Source organism: Mastigoproctus giganteus, chromosome 14 (assembly GCF_048544385.1).
Source record: "Mastigoproctus giganteus isolate SK-2022 chromosome 14, ASM4854438v1, whole genome shotgun sequence".
Lineage (NCBI taxonomy): Eukaryota > Metazoa > Arthropoda > Arachnida > Uropygi > Thelyphonidae > Mastigoproctus > Mastigoproctus giganteus.
Genome location: NC_143588.1, coordinates 85,540,861 through 85,559,927, shown reverse-complemented (window position 1 = coordinate 85,559,927; position 19,067 = coordinate 85,540,861). Strand labels below are relative to the sequence as shown.

The window sequence follows — 19,067 nt, the reverse complement described above, 5'->3', positions numbered from 1 at the left end:
TTCAGCAGATACAGCAGATGTGTGTTGGGGGGGGGGAATACATGTATGAAATAATGAAATTTTTGGATGCGCCATAGCAAGGATATCTTTTGATTTTGATTTGGTAGTTGTTGGCGCATCGGCTTCTGTGGCCATATTGCACCTCCCAAGGTTTTTGCAGTACTTTGATCCAAGCCCGAGGCGGGAATCGAACCCGCGACCTTTGGGTTGCCGGGCAGGTACTTTACCCACTCGGCTAGCCCTGTCGGCTAGCAAGGATATATCCAACTTCTTCATGTTTGTTTGTTATTTGGTTTTTAGGAGCATTAGCAACTACGGCCATATTGCTCTGGGGATATGCGGTGGTCATTCCCTGACCTTTCCGCATCCTCCGTATTTGGTGGTGACGGGCTCGAACCCCAGTCTAATCAAGAAGCATGTGTTACACACTGCTGCTCCTGCCCAGCTGGCTACGGAGGCGTTACTTCTTCATGTGGTGTGGCCTCAACAATTCCTTCCACATACTCAGACTCCCTCCAGTCACTAGCTGGCAAAGCAGAAGCAGTGAGATTATACACTAGCTGATCTGGATGCTTCCTAGAGAGTTACCAATAGTTGTTTGTTTGTTATTTGGTTTTTAGGAGCATTAGCAACTAGGGCCATATTGCTCCGGGATATGCGGTGGTCATTCCCTGACCTTTCCGCATCCTCCGTATTTGGTGGTGACGGGCTCGAACCCCGGTCTAATCAAGAAGCGTGTGCTACGCACTGCTGCTCCTTCCCACCTGGCTACGGAGGCGCCAGTTACCAATAGGTTCGGTCAGTGGGACTATCTAGTTGCTGGCCTGCAAAAATTATTTTAGAGCCGTACCCTCAAAATGTAAGGAGTTTTGGATCTTGCAATGAGGAGCTATTTGGATTTTAGGAGCATTCGCAACTAAGGCCATATTGCTCTGGGATATGTGGTGATCATTCTCTGACCTTTCCACATCCCCCGTATTTGGTGGTGAAGGGCTTGAACCCCGGTCTAATCAAGAAGCGTGTGCTACGCGCTGCTGCTCCTTCCCACCTGGCTACGGAGGTGCCAGTTACCAATAGGTTCTGTCAGTGGGACTATCTAGTTGCTGGCCTGCAAAAATTATTTTAGAGCTGTACCCTCAAAATGTAAGGAGTTTTGGATCTTGCAATGAGGAGCATCGTAACTTAAAGACATCACTCATACTGCATGGTGGAAGAGGTGGGGGTTGCTGAAGCTTTGCACTGGAGACTAAATATGGATTAGTTTTACCAATTTAAGCCTCCAATAAGAAAAATGGTGGTTTGCACCAGATGATAAGTCACCTACCATCTAGTAATGCCTGGTGATAGAGAAAGGTGGCATTCCTCTACATGATATGGATGCTGCTCCTCAATCCTTGCTTACATTGCTTCACACCTAGATGGTCACCTCCAGCACACTAAGTACACTGTTTCAGGACTTGCAAATGAGAGTAAACCCAGAGTTACTAATAGTTTCATCACTGCAAGGGTGCAAGCAGATTTGGATATCACAAAACAATCAATTCAGTGAATTTTTGTTCGCTTAACTCAAAAGTGGACCTGAATATCAGTTCTAGCAGTGTTTTAGACTCCAGATAGCAAGCCCCAGCCATTTCATACCTGAAAGAATGTCTAATGTATGTAACAAGCCACAGGAGACAATTATTGCATTTATCCAGTCCCTTTGTATGTACAATTATCATCGGTGTCATTACAGTTTTTACCAGGAATGGGAAGATCACACTTGGAAATGGGCATTACCAGGAATGGGAAGATCACACTTGGAAATGGGCATTTCCAAACACTGTCATAACTAAGATATAATGAATGTTTCTCGTGGCCATAGACACTAGCAGAATTAAAGAAAAGATGCAGAAATAACTGAATTATAATTTATTTTAAAAACATGACTATAATTTTTATTATCTAAATCAAATATTATAGAACCCCAGTGGCAAGCCAAATATTATTAAGCTCTAAGGATTACAGTTACCAATTCAAAAGAACAGTGCTCGTGGAAATATCTGTATGCTTAGCATACAGAATTAACTGAACACCTCTGTGACAAAAAGTGGAGCAAGTTTGTAGGAGAGGAACTATTAATCAACCTGATCTTTCTCTTTTGGATTGAGCTGATGAATTTCAGAAGTATTGGGGGAATCAACCCCACAAGTAAGAATAATAGATGGGCTGAGAAGTGGAAACTGAAGTTTAACATTGATAAATGCAAAGTACTGCATATGGGTAGCAGTAACCCCAGATTAACATACACTCAGGGTAGTGGAGAATGAAAAAGACCTGGGGGTGTGCAGTCAGATATGAAGTTTTCTCAGCAGTGCAGACAGGCTACCAGAGCAGCTCATGGGGTCTTGTCAATGATATGGGCCGCAACTTTTGCCCATCTCTGTTTCCACCTCTATTAAAACCAGATGGTTCTATTGCCACTGCACCCGAGGATAAAGCTGACCTGGGGGTGTTTTTCTTCTAGCTCCTCTTCGGTACCATTCTGTTTTCTTAGTCCATCTGTCATCATGTCTTCGAGCTGTGTCCTGCCCAAGACCATTTTAGTTCTTTAGTTTTCATAAAAATGTCCTTTTCTTGAGTTTGCTGCCTAATCCATGTGTTTCTCTTATTATCTAACGGTCTGATTCCCTATATAATTCATTCTATTCTTCGCTGTGTAGTTCTCAGCTTCTCTTCCATTGGTGAGTGCCCAAGTTTCACTTCCATAAGTCATGGTGAGGAGTATACATTGGTTCATTATTTTACGTTTCAGACAAACTGGGATATTGCTCTTCAGTATGTGACTATATTTCCTGAATGATATCCATCCAAAATTTATTCTTCACTTGACTTCCAGCCATTTATCATTATTACTGCTAATAACTTGTCCCAGATAAATATATGATTCCACCTTTTCAATTACTGCTCCTTCAATCATTATGCCCCTTTCTGTGGCATACTTGTTCATCATTACTTTTGTTTTAGCCATATTCATCTTTAGTCCAAAATCCTTACTAACTGTGCATAACTGATTAAGATTTTCCTCTAATCCTTTGGGATCATGGCTTATGACCACAATGTCATCTGTAAATTGTAAATGGTTTAGGTACTCTCCATTCGCATTGACTCCTTTCTGCGACCAGTCTAATCTACTGAAAGCTTCCTCAAGAGCAGCAGTAAACAACTTCAGAGATATTATGTCTCCTTGCTGAACTCCTTTCTCGATTTTAAATTTCCTACTGTCTTTGTCTAGTCTAATAAAGGAGGTATCGTTCTCATATATTTTCTTCAAAATCATAATATATGGGGTATCTATGCCTTGTCTTTCCAGTGCCCAAAACATTGTCTCATGCTGTATGGAGTCAAATGCCTTTTCATAATACACAAATGCCAGGCATAATGGTGTTTTTTATTCATTTGCTTTCTCCATTAGCTGTGATATTACATGAAGGTGATCCATTTCTTCAACCTTTTCATCATCATGGCTCGATGTTGGTGCATAAATCATTATAACCTTTAGCTTGTATCTCTTAGAAATCTTCTTAGAAAGCAGGTTTATACAGTATCATCAACCAAAAAAAAAAAAAAAAAACACTCCCCATTTCACCTATCCATTTCCTCCAATAGTTTTCTAGTTCTTTCTTTAATTTATTCAAACTATCCAATTCCACAACAGCAAATGGAAATTTGTTACAGCAATTAACCACTTGCTGACTAAAGGCAAACTTCCACACGTCTATTCTGCAACTGTCCTTCCTCGATTTGAATTTATGCCCTTTCATGCATAGTCTGGCAAGAGGAAGAATCTCATCAACACTGAGCTTGCTCAATCCATTCAGAGCATTAAATAAATCATATTTCTTCAAATTTTCAAGGTCACTTATCACTGGAACTGAAACACAAACATTGAAGTGGCATCTGGCAGACACCTCATGAATGGCAGTGTTTTTGTCAACTGTTTGCATTTATATGATGAAAGCAAAGTAAAAATGGACCAATTTTAATCATCCCCTTCCTTTTAGTGCTTACATATAAGTAAAGAAGTCTTTGCTGTTTTTGCATCCTTTGCTAAAGATGTCTCGTAATCTGCCTCCACTTGCCTAACCTCCTTTGTGATTTTATTACAGGCTAGTTTATATCTACCTTCTGTGTCAACTGATAATTTATATGCATCCCATGCACTTTTCTTCTCTGCCACAAGTCTCATTAGTTCATCTGACATTTATTTAGGCCTAAACTTTAAACAGTATTTCTTAGTTGGTATGAAAACCCAGTAGCATCTACGATTAGTTCCTTGAATGCTTTCCATTTAGAATTTGCTGATGGTAACATCATAAGTTGATCCCATTATATAAAATTTAAAAACTGTCTGAGACCACTGAAGTCACTTTCATGAAAGCAAAAATCCTTCCCTTTACCCTTGATGGTAGTTACATCTTTAAATATATCCCACAGTAATACACTGTGATCACTGCGACCTAGTGATTTTTATCAGATCAAGAGTATTTTCCCCTCTTGTTGTCTCTAATGTGCTGCTGTGGAAAACAGTCATCTAATAAACTCACAAAAGTCTTGCTAGTGTGTGAGTGACCAACCACAAGTTCCAGTGATATCTGGAAAGTTAAAATTTCCCATTATAAGACATTGGGATTTATTGGCCCAGTCTATTTCTCTGTACAGTTCATTGTACTCATCAGTCGTTGGACCTGTAACACACTCCTACCCTAATTTTTTTTTTGTCTTTTTTACAACAAAGGAATAATTTGAAAGTAATGTATACAAAGGAATAATGTATCTCGTTAACAAAGGAATAATATAAAATACAAATATAATAAGCCCTGTAAAAATTTAATAATAATAATAAGTACGTGAAAATTAAAAGTTTGATATGAGTGAGTCTAAAATACTTTTTTTGTATATCATGTAGTGAATCCAGATATCAGGGTCAAGGTTGAAGCAGGTGGCAACCTTGATAGAGTTGCTAATGAATTTGTAATGATGAATTTAAAATTTATAAATGCAAGGTACTGAATATGGTCAGCAGTAATTGTAGATTAATTAGTTGATGGAGAGCAAAAGAGACCTAGGAATAAGTTCAACATGAAGTTCTTTGAGTAATGCAGACAAGCTGCTAGGGCAGTTCAGGGTTCTATCAATGACATAGATTTGCCAGCAGGGACAAACACGCAATTATCCTATTGTACAAGGCAATGGTTATGCTGCATCATGAGCACTACATAGAGGTACAGAAGCCTCATTTTAAGGATATCGATCTGTTGGAATGGATGCAGAGAAAAGCAACCAGATTAGTCAAGGAAATGAAGAGCTACTCTTACCATTAAAGACTGGTTCTGCAAATTGCAGCACTTAGAAACTAGACACCTGACTGAAGTGTGTAAGGCTTTAAATGGATTGGGTAAACTGCTGATAGTATTCTTAATCTTTCTTGGATGACACAGATAAGGAGAGAAACTTAAATTGAAGAAAAATGTCTGCAGGATAGATGTGCAAAAATTTGCTTTTAGCCAGAGAGTAATTGACTGTTGGAGGATACTATCATCTTGTGTTATGGAAGTGGGTAGTTGTAATAAATTTAAAGAAGAATTAGACAAATTATTAGAAGAGTGGACAGATGAGTTGGGTAGTTTTTTTTTTTTTTCGTTTTGTTTGACTAACACTGTATAAGCTTGCTTCCTTGCATTATTTGCCACTATTAATACCAAAAAAAAAAATTTAGTTATGCTGTTTTTCAGGACAGAGCTCTTTATTAAATGAATAAAAATATAAAAAAATAATCATTGGAATTTAAATGAAACAGCAAATATTAGATATTCCACTGCAACAATCACTAACTACCATTTTCAAATCAAAATGTTTTTGCCAATGAATGACTACTATACCACTCAGCCGTCTAGGAACAGTTAGCATTAGCATTAGCATTAGTAGAGGCATATGATGCAAGAAAGCAAGCTTATTCAGCATCAGCCAAAAAAAAAAAAACCCTCTCCCATTTCACCCCTCCGTTCGTTCGAAATACCTGTCCAGTTGAGCTTTAAATTTGTTTAGGCTATCAACTTCAACAACAAGTGATGGAAGTCGGTTCCACCAACCAACCACCCGCTGGCCAAAGGCAAATTTCCGCACATCTATCCGACATCCGTCCTTCCTCAATTTGAATTTATGCCCTCTGAGGTGATTATTCTGAGAAAGATGAAGAATCCCATTGGCATTGAGCATGCTCAAATCATTCAAAGCCTTATACACCTCTATCAGATCACCTCGCCGGTGCCTAGTCTCCAGACTCTGTAATTTGCAAAACTTAAGCCTTTCTTCGTAAGAGCAACCCTTTGTTCCATTTACTAATCTTGTTGCCCTTCTCTGTACCCGTTCCAGCAGCTCTACATCCTTCTTGAAATGAGGCCTCCAGACCTGTATACAGTACTCAAGATGTGGCCTAACCATTGCCTTATACAAGGGAATAATCACCTCCTTATCCCTGCTAGAAAAATTCCTGTATATCATTGACAAGACACCATGAGCTACTCTTGCAGCTCGTCTGCACTGCTCAGAGAACTTCATATCTGCCTGCACAATTACCCCCAGGTCCTTTTCATTCTCCACCACTGTCAGTGTAGTACCGCAGAGTTGATACATTGCTCTGGGGTTACTGTTACCCATATGTAGTACTTTACATTTGTCAATGTTAAACTTCATTTGCCACCACTCAGCCCATCTGTTCAACCTTTCCAGATCCTGTTGCAGCAGCATAGCGTCAGTAGTGTCCTTAACGACCCTGCCAACCTTTGTATCATCTGCAAACTGGCCGACCGGGCTAGCCGAGTGGGTAAAGTACCTGCCCGGCAACCCAAAAGGTCGCGGGTTCGATTCCCGCCTCGGGCTTGGATCAAAGTACTGCAAAAAACCTTGGGAGGTGCAATATGGCCACAGAAGCTGATGCGCCAACAACTACCAAATCAAAAAAAAAAAAAAAAAAAAAAAAATCTGCAAACTTAGACATTAAACTTGATATCCCATCATCAATATCATTCATAAACACCGAAAACAACAATGGACCCAACACTGAACCTTGAGGAACTCCACTAATAACATTAGCCCACGTCGAGCAGTGTCCATTGATTACCACTCTCTGTCTTCTGCAACTCAACCATCCCCTTATCCATAGCAGCAATTTGCCTCCAATGCCACACTGCTCCAATTTGTGCACAGTCTTCCATGTGCAACAGTATCAAAAGCCTTTCTAAGATCCAAATATATAATATCAAAGTTATTCCCTGCATCCAGTTCTTTTGTGACTACATCATAGTATCCAATCAAATTGGTCAGGCAAGACCTGCCCTTAACAAAACCATGCTGCGTCTGAGCTATAACTGAATTCTTGTCTAGATGATCCTGCAGTGCTTCTTTAACCAGTGCCTCCATTAATTTACCTGGAACAGAAGTTAAACTAACAGGTCTATAATTACTTGTGTCAGCCTTTGATCCTCCTTTGTGAACTGGGGTTACATTTGCACATCTCCAGTCTATGGGTACCTCCCCTGAGTCCAAAGAAGTTCTCATAATTATGGCTAGGGGTTTGCATACTTCCTTTGCTGCCTCCTTTAATATAACTGGATAGATCACATCCACCCCAGGTGCCTTTTTTATGTTTATCCTCAACAATCTCTCCTCCACTTTCCTCTCAGTTATTACAAAATCATCCAGCTCACTGCCAATGTTTACTTTACCTACATCATTCTCCTTCCTGAATAACTCCTCATGCGTGAATGTAGATACAAAATACTCGTTTAGATTGTTAGCCACCTGAGCAGGATCCTCAACTGTTGAACCATCAATATCCAGTGGACCAATCTGATTCATCCCTTTCCTTCTCGAGTTCAAGCATGTAAAGAACTCCTTTCTGTTTTTCTTTGCATCCTTTGCCAAGGATTTTTCGTAGTCTGCCTTTGCCTGCCTAATCTCCTTTGTGACTTGGTTACAGACCAACTTATATCTATCATAGGCTTCCATGTCACCCATTAATTTGTATGTATCCCATGCATTTTTCTTCTCTGCCACATGTCTCATTAGTCCATCTGACAACCATTTAGGCCTAAACCTTGAACAATATTTCTTAGTTGGTATGTAAAGCCTGGTAGCCACCAAGATTAGTTCCTTGAATGCTTCCCATTTTGAGTTTGCTGTTGGTAACATCATCAGTTGGTCCCACTGTATAGAATATAAATACTGTCTCAGACCATCATAGTCGCCTTTACGAAAACAAAAACCCTTCCCTTTACCTCTGATGGTAGTTACCTCCTTGAGTAAATCCCACTTCAACACACTGTGATCACTGCCACCTAGTGGTTCATTTATCTGCAGGTTCTTAATGCATGAAGAATCACTACTGATAATCAGATCAAGAGTATTGCTCCCTCTTGTTGCCTCACGAACATGCTGATGTAGAAAACAATCATCCAATAAATCCACAAAAGCCTTGCTAGTGTGCGAGTGACCAACCCACAAATTCCAGTCAATATCTGGGAAATTAAAATCCCCCATTATAAGACTCTCTGATTTACTGGCCCACTGTATTTCCCTGTACAATATATTATTATACTCATCAGAGTCATTAGGCCTATAGCACACTCCTACTCTCAATTTTGATTTCCCTATGCTTATGTCACACCAAACTGACTCGACACTGCCCTGTCCATCGATGTCAACTGGCTTCACTTCCTTTGACTTTATGTGTTTCTTAATTAATAGCATAACCCCTCCTGTCCTGTCTATCCTTTCTATATACATTGTATTCCCCAAATTCCAGTTCCGCATTACTTATATCTGTGTGACACCACACAGATATAAGACAATATCTGCCTTTGATGTTTTGAGCAATACCTCAAATTCATCAACTTTATTTACCAAACTCCTAGCATTGGTGTACACGCAGGTATACATGCACCTGTTTCTATTCTTAGCTACCCTAACACAACCCATGTGTTTACTTGTAACGCAATGACTACCAGCAGTCTCTGAAATACCCTGCATCTTGTTTTTCAGACTTTTGCTCATTTGAATAGAAGCAGTGCAAGAATCACTTCCACCTCTGCCAGTGGCTACTGTTAATCTATTAGTCCTTGTATCCCCCCCAACTAGCAGTTTTCCGACCCACCTAACACTGCCTCGACAGCATCAGCAAAAATTCTTGCACCCTTTCTATTTAAGTGTATCCCATCCCTGTAGAAGCAATCTCTCCTGTTAACAAGTACAGTCCAGGCTGAAAAAAATTCTACCCCTTGAGCCTTGCACAATCCCTCCAGGGCCGAATTGATCGACAAGGCTCTCATCATATACTCCCTCCTATCGTGTCTGGGCAGAATTGCAGACACTTTCAAGTTCAACCCTAATTCACGGCTTTTTTTCAACAGTTATTACAACCCAACCCTCCAAGTGTCTGTATTATAACCTCTACTATTTAAAATGAAATATCTGCCTTCTGCTAGTGTGTTTCCAAATATCTCCAAGTTCCTGAACTGTGCTCAATCCTTCTTTGAGTGTACATTAATTCATCAACCTTTCCAGATTTTTCCATTAATCAAAATTACAAAAATTAAAAGTTAATTAAATTCTTCCTATTTCTTTTGCACTGATTGCTTTGGCTTCACCTTTCATCTTTTCTTACCGTGCTTGTATATGAGCCAAATTTCGCTGTCTTCTTGCTTCCTTTATGTTTTTTTTCAGCATTCTTGTCAATAACCTTGTTTCTTTTCTTCTCCTTACTTTCCTCATGCATGCTATGTATTCCCCTTTAACACTTGGCTCCATCTTTTGTGGCATCAATGGCTGATATGCACCCCCCCACACACACACTTGCAATTATAATAAAAGCATGATAAATATGACATAAAGCTGCCCAAGATTATTCTTTGAAGTTTTCTATCAGAATCCACTTTCAATATATGCATTACTGTTGTTGTTATTGGAGCTTAACAACACAGGCAGCTAAAGCCTAAATGTGTCTAGACATAACTGTAGGAAAAAGTTAAAACCAGTTTCACCGAAATTAGTCTTGTTTTTAAGAACTTGGGGGAAAAAAAAAAAAGGAATCCAATTGACCATTCATTAATTGAAAAGTTTTCAAAATTTTCTCTCAGTTCTTTTATCATTTTTTATATTATTCAAGAGTGCCTTGAACTGGTAAACAGATTTTACTATTTTACTGTGAAAGGAGCCTTAATTATTTTTTCTCCTCAAGTTCGTGGGATAATGTTTCCATGTGCCAGCTGCACCACGTTGGAGCTTGAATAATCTGCTGTCTTACCAAGCAGGCGGAAGCTCTAACAAAATTATATTTCAGAGGTTAGCACACAATCAGTTTCTGTGTTGCAAAAATTCATCAGAGGCCAATTTGTCATTTTGCAGCATACCACTAACTTCTAAAGCTATTCTGGCATCTAATCCAATATTAACTCTGAAAACCTGGTATCTGAATACAGATACTGGGTTGTAAATTTGAACTGACCAAAAGCTACTCTATTTTTTCGTTTATAAGCTCTTTCTGGACCAATCTGCTCATTTAATATCTTAAAAGAGCTTCCAATGAGTCATGAAGAAAGGTACAGATAGGTTTTGGAGTCTGATGTGTTTTGAAAATGGATCGATAAAGAGGCAACTGTCATAGAAATATGAAATTTATACAGCATAAGAGGATCGCAAAGACTTTTCCTTATATCATTTACACATTCTGATGACTATAAGTGCTTGGGCTGATTAAAATACTTCTTCAAATCACAGATTATATCAACAATCAACAACTCTTGTGGCTACTGATAAGTTTTGGAGAGTGCTGTAATTTCTTCTTGTTTAAATTTGAGGACAAAATGGCTTCAACTTAGAAAAATAAAAATATACTATTCTGTATTTTTTTAAATTGAGGCCATTTTGTTCCTGAATTTAAACAAGAAGAAATGGGCTACACTAGCTAAAACTTATCAGTAGCTGAATGGATTGTAGTTATAGTCTGTACAAAATTAATTGATTAATTATATTAACAAAACTAAAAATAATTATTAAACCATAGGAAGTCAAGAGGACTATCCTGTCCCCACCGCACTTTCTTTTTTTTCCTTCTAGCAGTCAGAAGGATTTAAACTGCTTTATGAACTAATGAGACTCGTAACAGAGAAAAAAAATGCATGGGATGCATATAAATTATCAAGTGACTCAGAAGCCTATGGCAGATATAAGCTAGTCTGTAATCAGGTCACAAAGGAGGTTAGGCAGACGAAGGCAGATTACGAGAAAACTTTGGCAAAAGATGCTAAGAAAAACAGCAAGGATTTCTTTACTTATATAAACTCTAAAAGGAAGGGGATGAATCTGATTGGTCCCCTTGACATCGATGGTTCGACTGTTGATGATCCTGCTCAGATAGCAAACAAACTTAATGAGTAATTTGCATCTACATTCACACATGAGGAAATATTAAGGTTTGAAAATGGCAGAAGGTTATCAAATTGTACCAGGATACTTAATGATTTTGTAATAACTGAGAGCAAAGAGGAGGAGAAATTGTGGAAGTGAAACATAAGAAAAGCACCTGGGGTGGATGGGATCTATCCAGTTATATTAAAGGAGGGCAGCAAAGCAACTAAGCAAACCCTTAGCCATAATTATGAGAGCATCCTTGGACTCAAGGGAGGTTCCCACGGACTGGAGATGTGCAAATGTATCCCCAATTCACAAAGGGGGATCGAAGGGTGACATGAGTAATTACAGGCCAGTTAGTTTAACTTCTGTTCCGGGTAAAATAATGGAGTCACTGGGTAAAGATGCATTGCAGGATCATCTAGACAAAACTGCAGCATGGGTTTGTTAAGGGAAAGTTTTGTCTGACAAATTTGATAGGATACTATGATGTGGTTACAAAGGAACTGGATGCAAAAAATAATTTTGATATCATATGTTTGGATTTCAGGAAAGCTTTTGACACTGTTGTGCATGGAAGACTATTGTACAAATTGGAGCAGAATGGTATTAAGGGTAAGTTGCTACAATGGATAAAAGAAGGGTTAAGTGGGAGAAGACAGAGCGTGGTAATCAATGGGTGCTGCTCTTCGTGGACTAATGTTATTAGTGGAGTCCCACAGGGTTCGGTGTTGGGTCCACTGTTGTTTTGTATATTTATCAATGATATTGATGAAGGTATATCAGGCTTAATGTCGAAGTTTGCAGATGATACAAAGGTTGGCAGGGTTGTTAATGACAGTAATGGCAGTAAATTATCTAGATCCTGTTGCTACTGCAACAGGATCTAGATAATTTGGGCAGATGGGCTAAGAAGTGGCAACTGAAGTTTAACCTTGACAAATGCAAAGTACAGCATATGGGTAGAAATAACCCCAGAGAAACGTATCAACTGTGTGATACTACACTTAAGGTGGTAGAAAATGAAAAAGACCTGGGAGTAATTGTGCAGGCAGATATGAAGTTTTTCTGAGCAATGCAGACAGGCTGCCAGGGGAGGTCATGGGGTTTTGTCAATGATATATAGGAATTTTGCTAGCAGGGAAAAGGAGGTGATTATCCCTTTGTATAAGGCAATGGTGAGGCCACGCCTTGAGTACTGCATACAGGTCTGGAGGCTTCATTTTAGGAAGGATGTAGATTTACTTGAGCATGTACAGAGAAGGGCAAAAAGATTGGTGAGGGGAATGAAGGGATCCTCTTACCAAGAGAGGCTTAAGTTCTGCAAATTGCAGTGGATGGAGACTAGGCACCTGCGCGGTGATCTGATTGAGGTGTATAAGGCCTTGAATGGGTTGAGCACCCTGAATTCTGATGGGATCCTTCCACTTGTTCAGATTACAAACCTAAGAGGGCATAAATTCAAATTAAGAAAAGACAGATGTAGAATAGATGTGTGGAAATTTGCCTTTAGCCAGCGGATGGTTAATTCCTGGAACAAACTTCCATCTGTCGTTGTGGAAGTTGATAGGTTGGATAAATTTAAGGAGGAACTGGACAGGCATTTGGAGGGAATGGTGTGATTTTTTGTTTTTTTTTGGCTGATGCTGCATAAGCTCATACACTTGCTTTCTTACATCACATGCCACTACTACTATTAATGAATGGTTGTAATGTTCACAGCAGAACAAACTTTTCTTTCGGAGGTTGTCCTGAAATTGCACCACTTTAATGATATCTTCAAAAGATTAACTGCCATTTATTTAAAAGATAAGACAATGGCATAACATTTTGGCAATGTGATGTAATGACATTGCCAAAAGGTTAATGTGCCTATTGCACTAACTCTGAAATAGTGCAATACTTTGGCAACTTGTTGTGAAGGAAAACCTTTTTTCTGCTATGAGCATTATGACCACTGCATTCAGAAAGCCAACTGGCTGTAGAGTGAATATGTCATCACTGACCATTTGGGGAGAGAGCTCATGATGCATGTGGAGAATATTGACCTGGAAAGATAGTATCGAGTATGTGATTTGCAGTTCATTTGAATCACCTTCCAAGAAGTACAATCAAAAAAGTTGGAATATTCCAGGGGCAAATAGTCAATTATGAAGACTATTGCTGGAAACTGGGATTATATGGTTTTGGAGCCATCAAGTTTCACAAAACTTGAGAGGAAATTCATGTCTAACATTGATACTTGCATAATCTGCTTAACGAGCAGGTGAATCCTTGCCATCCAGTGAAACTCGAACTTTTTTTTTTTTTTTTTTTGCACTGAAAACAAGGACAATGCTTCTAGGAATTTGTCAAACAAGTCTTAAGTTCTTGTGTGACTTAAAAAAAATTGAAGTATGGTGAGTGCTTACTCTGTTCTCACCATCCTTCCAGTACCTCAGGGCAACATCCATTTGATCAGGTTTAACCACTTAAGTTCCTCATTAAAACACATCACAAACACGATAAAAATGTCATCTTTTACAATTCATATGAAATCAATCTGTGCAGTACTAAATAAGAAGCTTTTATGGAAGCAAAGGTAAACTGTTGTGCTATCATACTATCTTTAAAAATTCTTCCAACTTTTCCTAAAAATTGACTGACCTGTGTTAATGTTTACAAATCTTTTCTGCTTCAACATAATAAAATAACAAATTTATCCATAGCTTAAAATTGTGCACTATGTGAAGCATGAACTGGTAGCCCAACATTGTCATTTACAGATACACTGGGAGTAAAAACTGAAAGGACATTTCATGATTATGAGATTGAGTTTTCAGTTCCTACCACTGGGTCATTCAGTTAGAAAGATCATTTATATAGAAATGAAATTTTGAAGAACTATGTTATGTTATCTATTTTGAGAGTCACTCATGAGCAGGTTGTAAGAAATAATTTTTACGTAGTTTATTTGAATTATAGAAAAGCATTTACCTCAGTCCTGCATGAAAGTAATGTGATGGGATTACAAAGATCCTTAACTGGATCACAGAGTGGCTGCAGAGCAGGAAGCATATGATTGTGAATGGGCTAACACAAGAAGTAGATCCCCCCCCCCCCAGAAGGATCAGTAGTGGACCACTATAATTTCTGATTTTCTTAAATGGCATCCAAAATCACACACAACATGATGTCAAAATTTTCATTTTCAATGCCAAGCAGTACTTCAGTATTACTTAGATAACAGCAATAGTCATAGCCATATAGTGCAAGGAAGCCACAGGCTTTTGCTGCACTGGCAAAAAAAAAACAAAAAAAAACGAATAGATAAGAAAATAATAATTATTTGCTTCCCTCTTCACATAATTAACTATCCAGTTGAACTCTGAATTTATTTAACCTGTCAGCCTCAACTACCTGTGAATGCAATCTGTTCCAGCAATCAATGACTCGCTGACTAAAAGGCAATCTAGACTAAGCCTCTTTCCCTGTAACTTGAATTTATGCCCCTGAGTTCTAGAATTCTCTATAACAGTGAAAATTCTGCCTTCATTGATTTTACTAAACTCTTTCAAAACCTTATAAACGTCAATAAGGTTGCCTCTGAGGTGCCTGATTGCCAAGCTCTGAAGTTCTATGCATTTTTTGAATGTCTCCAGCACTCCCATTCAAAATGTTTCCCAAATTATATTGCTTTTTAAAAGGTCCTAAATCCAGATAAACTCTCCTTCCTTATAATTTCTGGTTCTGGAAAAGGGATAATAAAAAGCACTGTAAGTATTTTTTGTTATGTGATAAGTTGTTGTTGCTGTTATTTGGTTTTTAAGAGCATTAGCAATTAAGGCCATATTGCTCCGGTCATTCCCTGACCTTTGCACATCCTCCGTATTTGGTGGTGACGGGCTCGAACCCCGGTCTAATCAAGAAGCGTGTGTTACGCACTACTGCTCCTTCCCACCTTTCTACGGAGGCGCCCGTTATGTGATAATCTACAGAAAATTTATAGTACAGTTGGTTTACTTCATGGAAATCATTTGGTGCGAGTAACATTAGCTTATTTCATGTTTGTTAAAGCTCCGAAGATAGAAATGTTTTAACAAACTCAGCGTGCAGTCAGTTACTGGTGAATTTACATTCCCCCTCAGATTTTTTTAAATTCAACATTCTTCACCCTTTCTGGTACAGTAATCCATATCTTTATTATGCATTCAATATGGCACTTTTTCAATAATATATTTCATTAATGATAATAGCATTATTATTATTATGTTTATAATACTCATGTGTAGTTTAATTTAATGAAATCTTTTAAAAAATTTTTCATTCTTTTCAAGAGCATGTAAAAATGAAGGTGCAGGTACCAAAAAAGAAAAGGAGTAGTACATTAAGTGTGCATGTTTTCAGCTTACATAAAAATCACTGTACAGTAATGCTAGAAGTACTTTGATAAGCAAAAAAAAAAAAAAAAAAATCAATGCCACCCAAAAAAAAAAAGGATATTGGCAAAATGTGAAAAACAGCCCATAAAAAGGGTTGCTTTATTTACAGATGAGTCCCCAAGAAAGTGCTATTAAGATTCTTAATTCATAATCAAGATTTTCCCAGAGATTTCAATATATATTGTTATATATATAATTATTAAAAATATGAATAAAACTTTTTTAAATTAAATTACTGCAAAGCTATTCTGATTTAAATACTAATTATCTAAATTCAGACTTTTTTTTTTTTTTTTTCCTAAATCATTGTGAATAATTTCAAAATTATTTTACTATTAAAAATCTTCTTGATGCTTCAATTAGCTAGACAGAAATGAAATTGTACTGCAGTCACAGCATGGATTTGTTAAGGGTCAATCTCATCTGACCAATCTAATTAGATGATATGATGTAGTAACAAAGGAACTGGAAGCAAACAATTTTGATATCATATTTGGATTTCAGGAAAGCTTTTGATACTGACGAACATAAAAGACTGCTGTATAAAATGGAGCAGTGTGGCATTAAGAGCAAGTTACTGCTATGGATAAAGAAATGGTTGAGTGGTTATTTAATGGACACTCTCTTCATGGACTAGTGTCATTAGTGGAACCCTCCACAGTTCAGTGTTAGGTACACTGTTGTTTTCTATATTTATTAATGAAAGTATATCAGGCTTAATGTCTAAGTTGCAGATGATACAAGGCAGGGTGGTTAATGAAAGTAATCAAGATATGCTACTGCAATAAGATCTAGGAAATTGATTCGATGGGTTGAAGTTTAACATTAACAAATGCAAGGTACTGCATATGGGTAGTAGTAATCTGTAGCCAAGTGGTCAGGAGCAGGAGTGCAGTGATACACGCTCTTTGAGTAGACTGGGGTTCAAGCCCCTGACTGCTGAATACGGTCGATCTGCCAACTCGCACTGGACCAGCGTGGCAGATTATGGTCCATTTCCCTCAGCATGAATTGTTGAGGAGGCTTCCATCCTGCAGTGGGTTGATAATGACAGCACTTTACTTTTTTTTAATCCCAGAGTAATTTATCAACTGTGTGGTACCAAACTCAGGGTAGTGGAAAATGTAAAAGACGTGGGTGCAGTAAGATATGAAGTTCGCTGAGCAGTGAAGACACAAGGCCAGGACAGATCATGCAGTTTTGTCAATGATATACAAAAACTTTGCTAGTTAGGTTAAGGAAGTGGCTAACCCTTTGTATAAGGCCATGGTTAGCCATAACTTGGTGTTATATACAGGTCTGGAGGCCTCACTTTAGGAAGGATGTAGATCTGCTGGAACAGCTGCAGAGAAAGGCAACCAGACTGGTGAAGAAAACAAGAGTGCTCTTACCTAGAAAGGGCTTAAGCTCTACAAATTGTAATGTCTGGTGACAACAAACTTGCAGGGCAATTTAATGGCATTCTTCCTCTTGCTGAGACTGCACACATGATGGAGCATAAATTCAAGTTGAGGAAGAATATTTGCAGGATAGATGTGTGGAAGTTTGCCTTCAGCAAGTGGGTGGTTGATTGTTGGAACAGGCTTCTATCTGTTGTTGTGGAAGTAGATGGTTTGAATAAACTAGATAAATTCTTTGAGGGTGTGGATGGGTGAAGTGTGCAGGGTTTTTTTTGTTGATGCTATATATAAGCTTGCTTTCTTGCATCATTTGCTGCTACTACTAATTGGGTTTGGCAAATCATAATAGATCACCATTTTCAATTAAGTAAAAAAGCTAAAAAAAATTTTTTTTAATAATTGAAAGAAAACAAAGGTATTAAATAGATGTCATGACAGTCTGAGCTAGAACAGCAGGTGTGAAAGAGTGAAGGTTAATAATAATTTATTTAACAAGCGATTATCATTATTTTACTAACATTTTATTATCTGAAACTGCAGAAAAGTGTTATTGTAAAAACTGTGGGTATTTTTTTTTTTTAGAATTAATTTCTTCCTCTTTTTGTTTATTTAACCTTGTTAATTTTGACTTATTCACTTTCCATTGATAAGACTAGCAAACTTTCAAGAAGCTCAGTGCAAAAATACCATCAAAACCCACCAAGTTATTCTTGGGTTCATAGGTTCTGTTTTTTATTATTATATTTTACCCAGCATTTTTTTCTTGAATTACCCCTTTCTCCTGTGTGTGTGTGTATGTATATACATATATATCGTTTGAAAATTATTTTTGATCTTAACATTAGGGCAGACACATACTCTATAATGAGCACATATTCTCTAGTTTATAGCAACTGAAAGCAGTGTTGCCAGCGTGAACGTTTTGTCGATAATTGAACAACTTATGCATTATGGACAATATAAACAAATAACACAGATGTATGAATAAAATACTTAATTTTAATTTCTATTATGAATTGTGGCGTAATACTTTCGTACAACTGATGCAACATGTGCCTGCTTGACATCCACGTGAAAAATCTCAGTTGCTAGTCATTTTTCGACACCGATTGCTTAACGTGGGATAACACAGCAAGGCGCGTTTTGCATACCTTGCGTAAAAAAAAAAAAAAAATAGTATTGAAGTCTAAAATACTGTCAATAACTGAACACCTTAGGGAAAATATAAATAAATAATGCAAATATATGAATACAAATTCTTAAGAAGAATGATAATAAGATATTAAAAAATCCATAATAACGAATACATTATTACATCGAAATTTTTGATAAGCTTTCCTTACCAAAAATTTTTTTCGGTAAGCTTATCGAAAATTTTTTTCAGAAGCCATAATTATTTTAATTTTATAACTTAAAATTAGTCTTCCTTATATAAATTAAGCTATTGAACATCACTCATTAATACGCATGTGATATACGCATTTTAAAAATGCGTATATTACATTATTTCCATCACTGTAAGATATTACAGAATGAATTACCTGCAAGTGCGGGAAGGAAATACATCCTGTATTGTAAATATTTGGTGAAGCTGCAGGACATCTGCAAAAATATCGATATATGTGAGAACAAACGTTTCTCAAAGCTGCCATGACTGCTATTGAATTTCACAGAATAATTGAAACAGCTTTGAACTAGCAATTTGGAAAATGAGAAAACAGCAGTTGTTTGAAAGCATAAAATATTCTATATTTCGAACAGAAATTAGTGACTCGACATTTTTTAAAAAACATTTTAT

The 19,067-nt window shown here is 37.6% G+C and overlaps 1 protein-coding gene across 1 annotated transcript in view; it reads right to left on the bottom strand.

The window, feature by feature from the left end:
- mRpS14 (mitochondrial ribosomal protein S14) overlaps positions 1 to 18,958 on the bottom strand; it is a 56,840-nt gene extending 37,882 nt beyond the window's left edge. The window contains exon 1 of the mRNA XM_090388722.1: positions 18,811 to 18,958. Coding sequence (XP_090244848.1) covers positions 18,811 to 18,921 — 111 coding nt within the window. The 5' untranslated portion in view covers positions 18,922 to 18,958. The remainder of the gene's footprint in view (positions 1 to 18,810) is intronic.
- Positions 18,959 to 19,067: the final 109 nt, after the last annotated feature.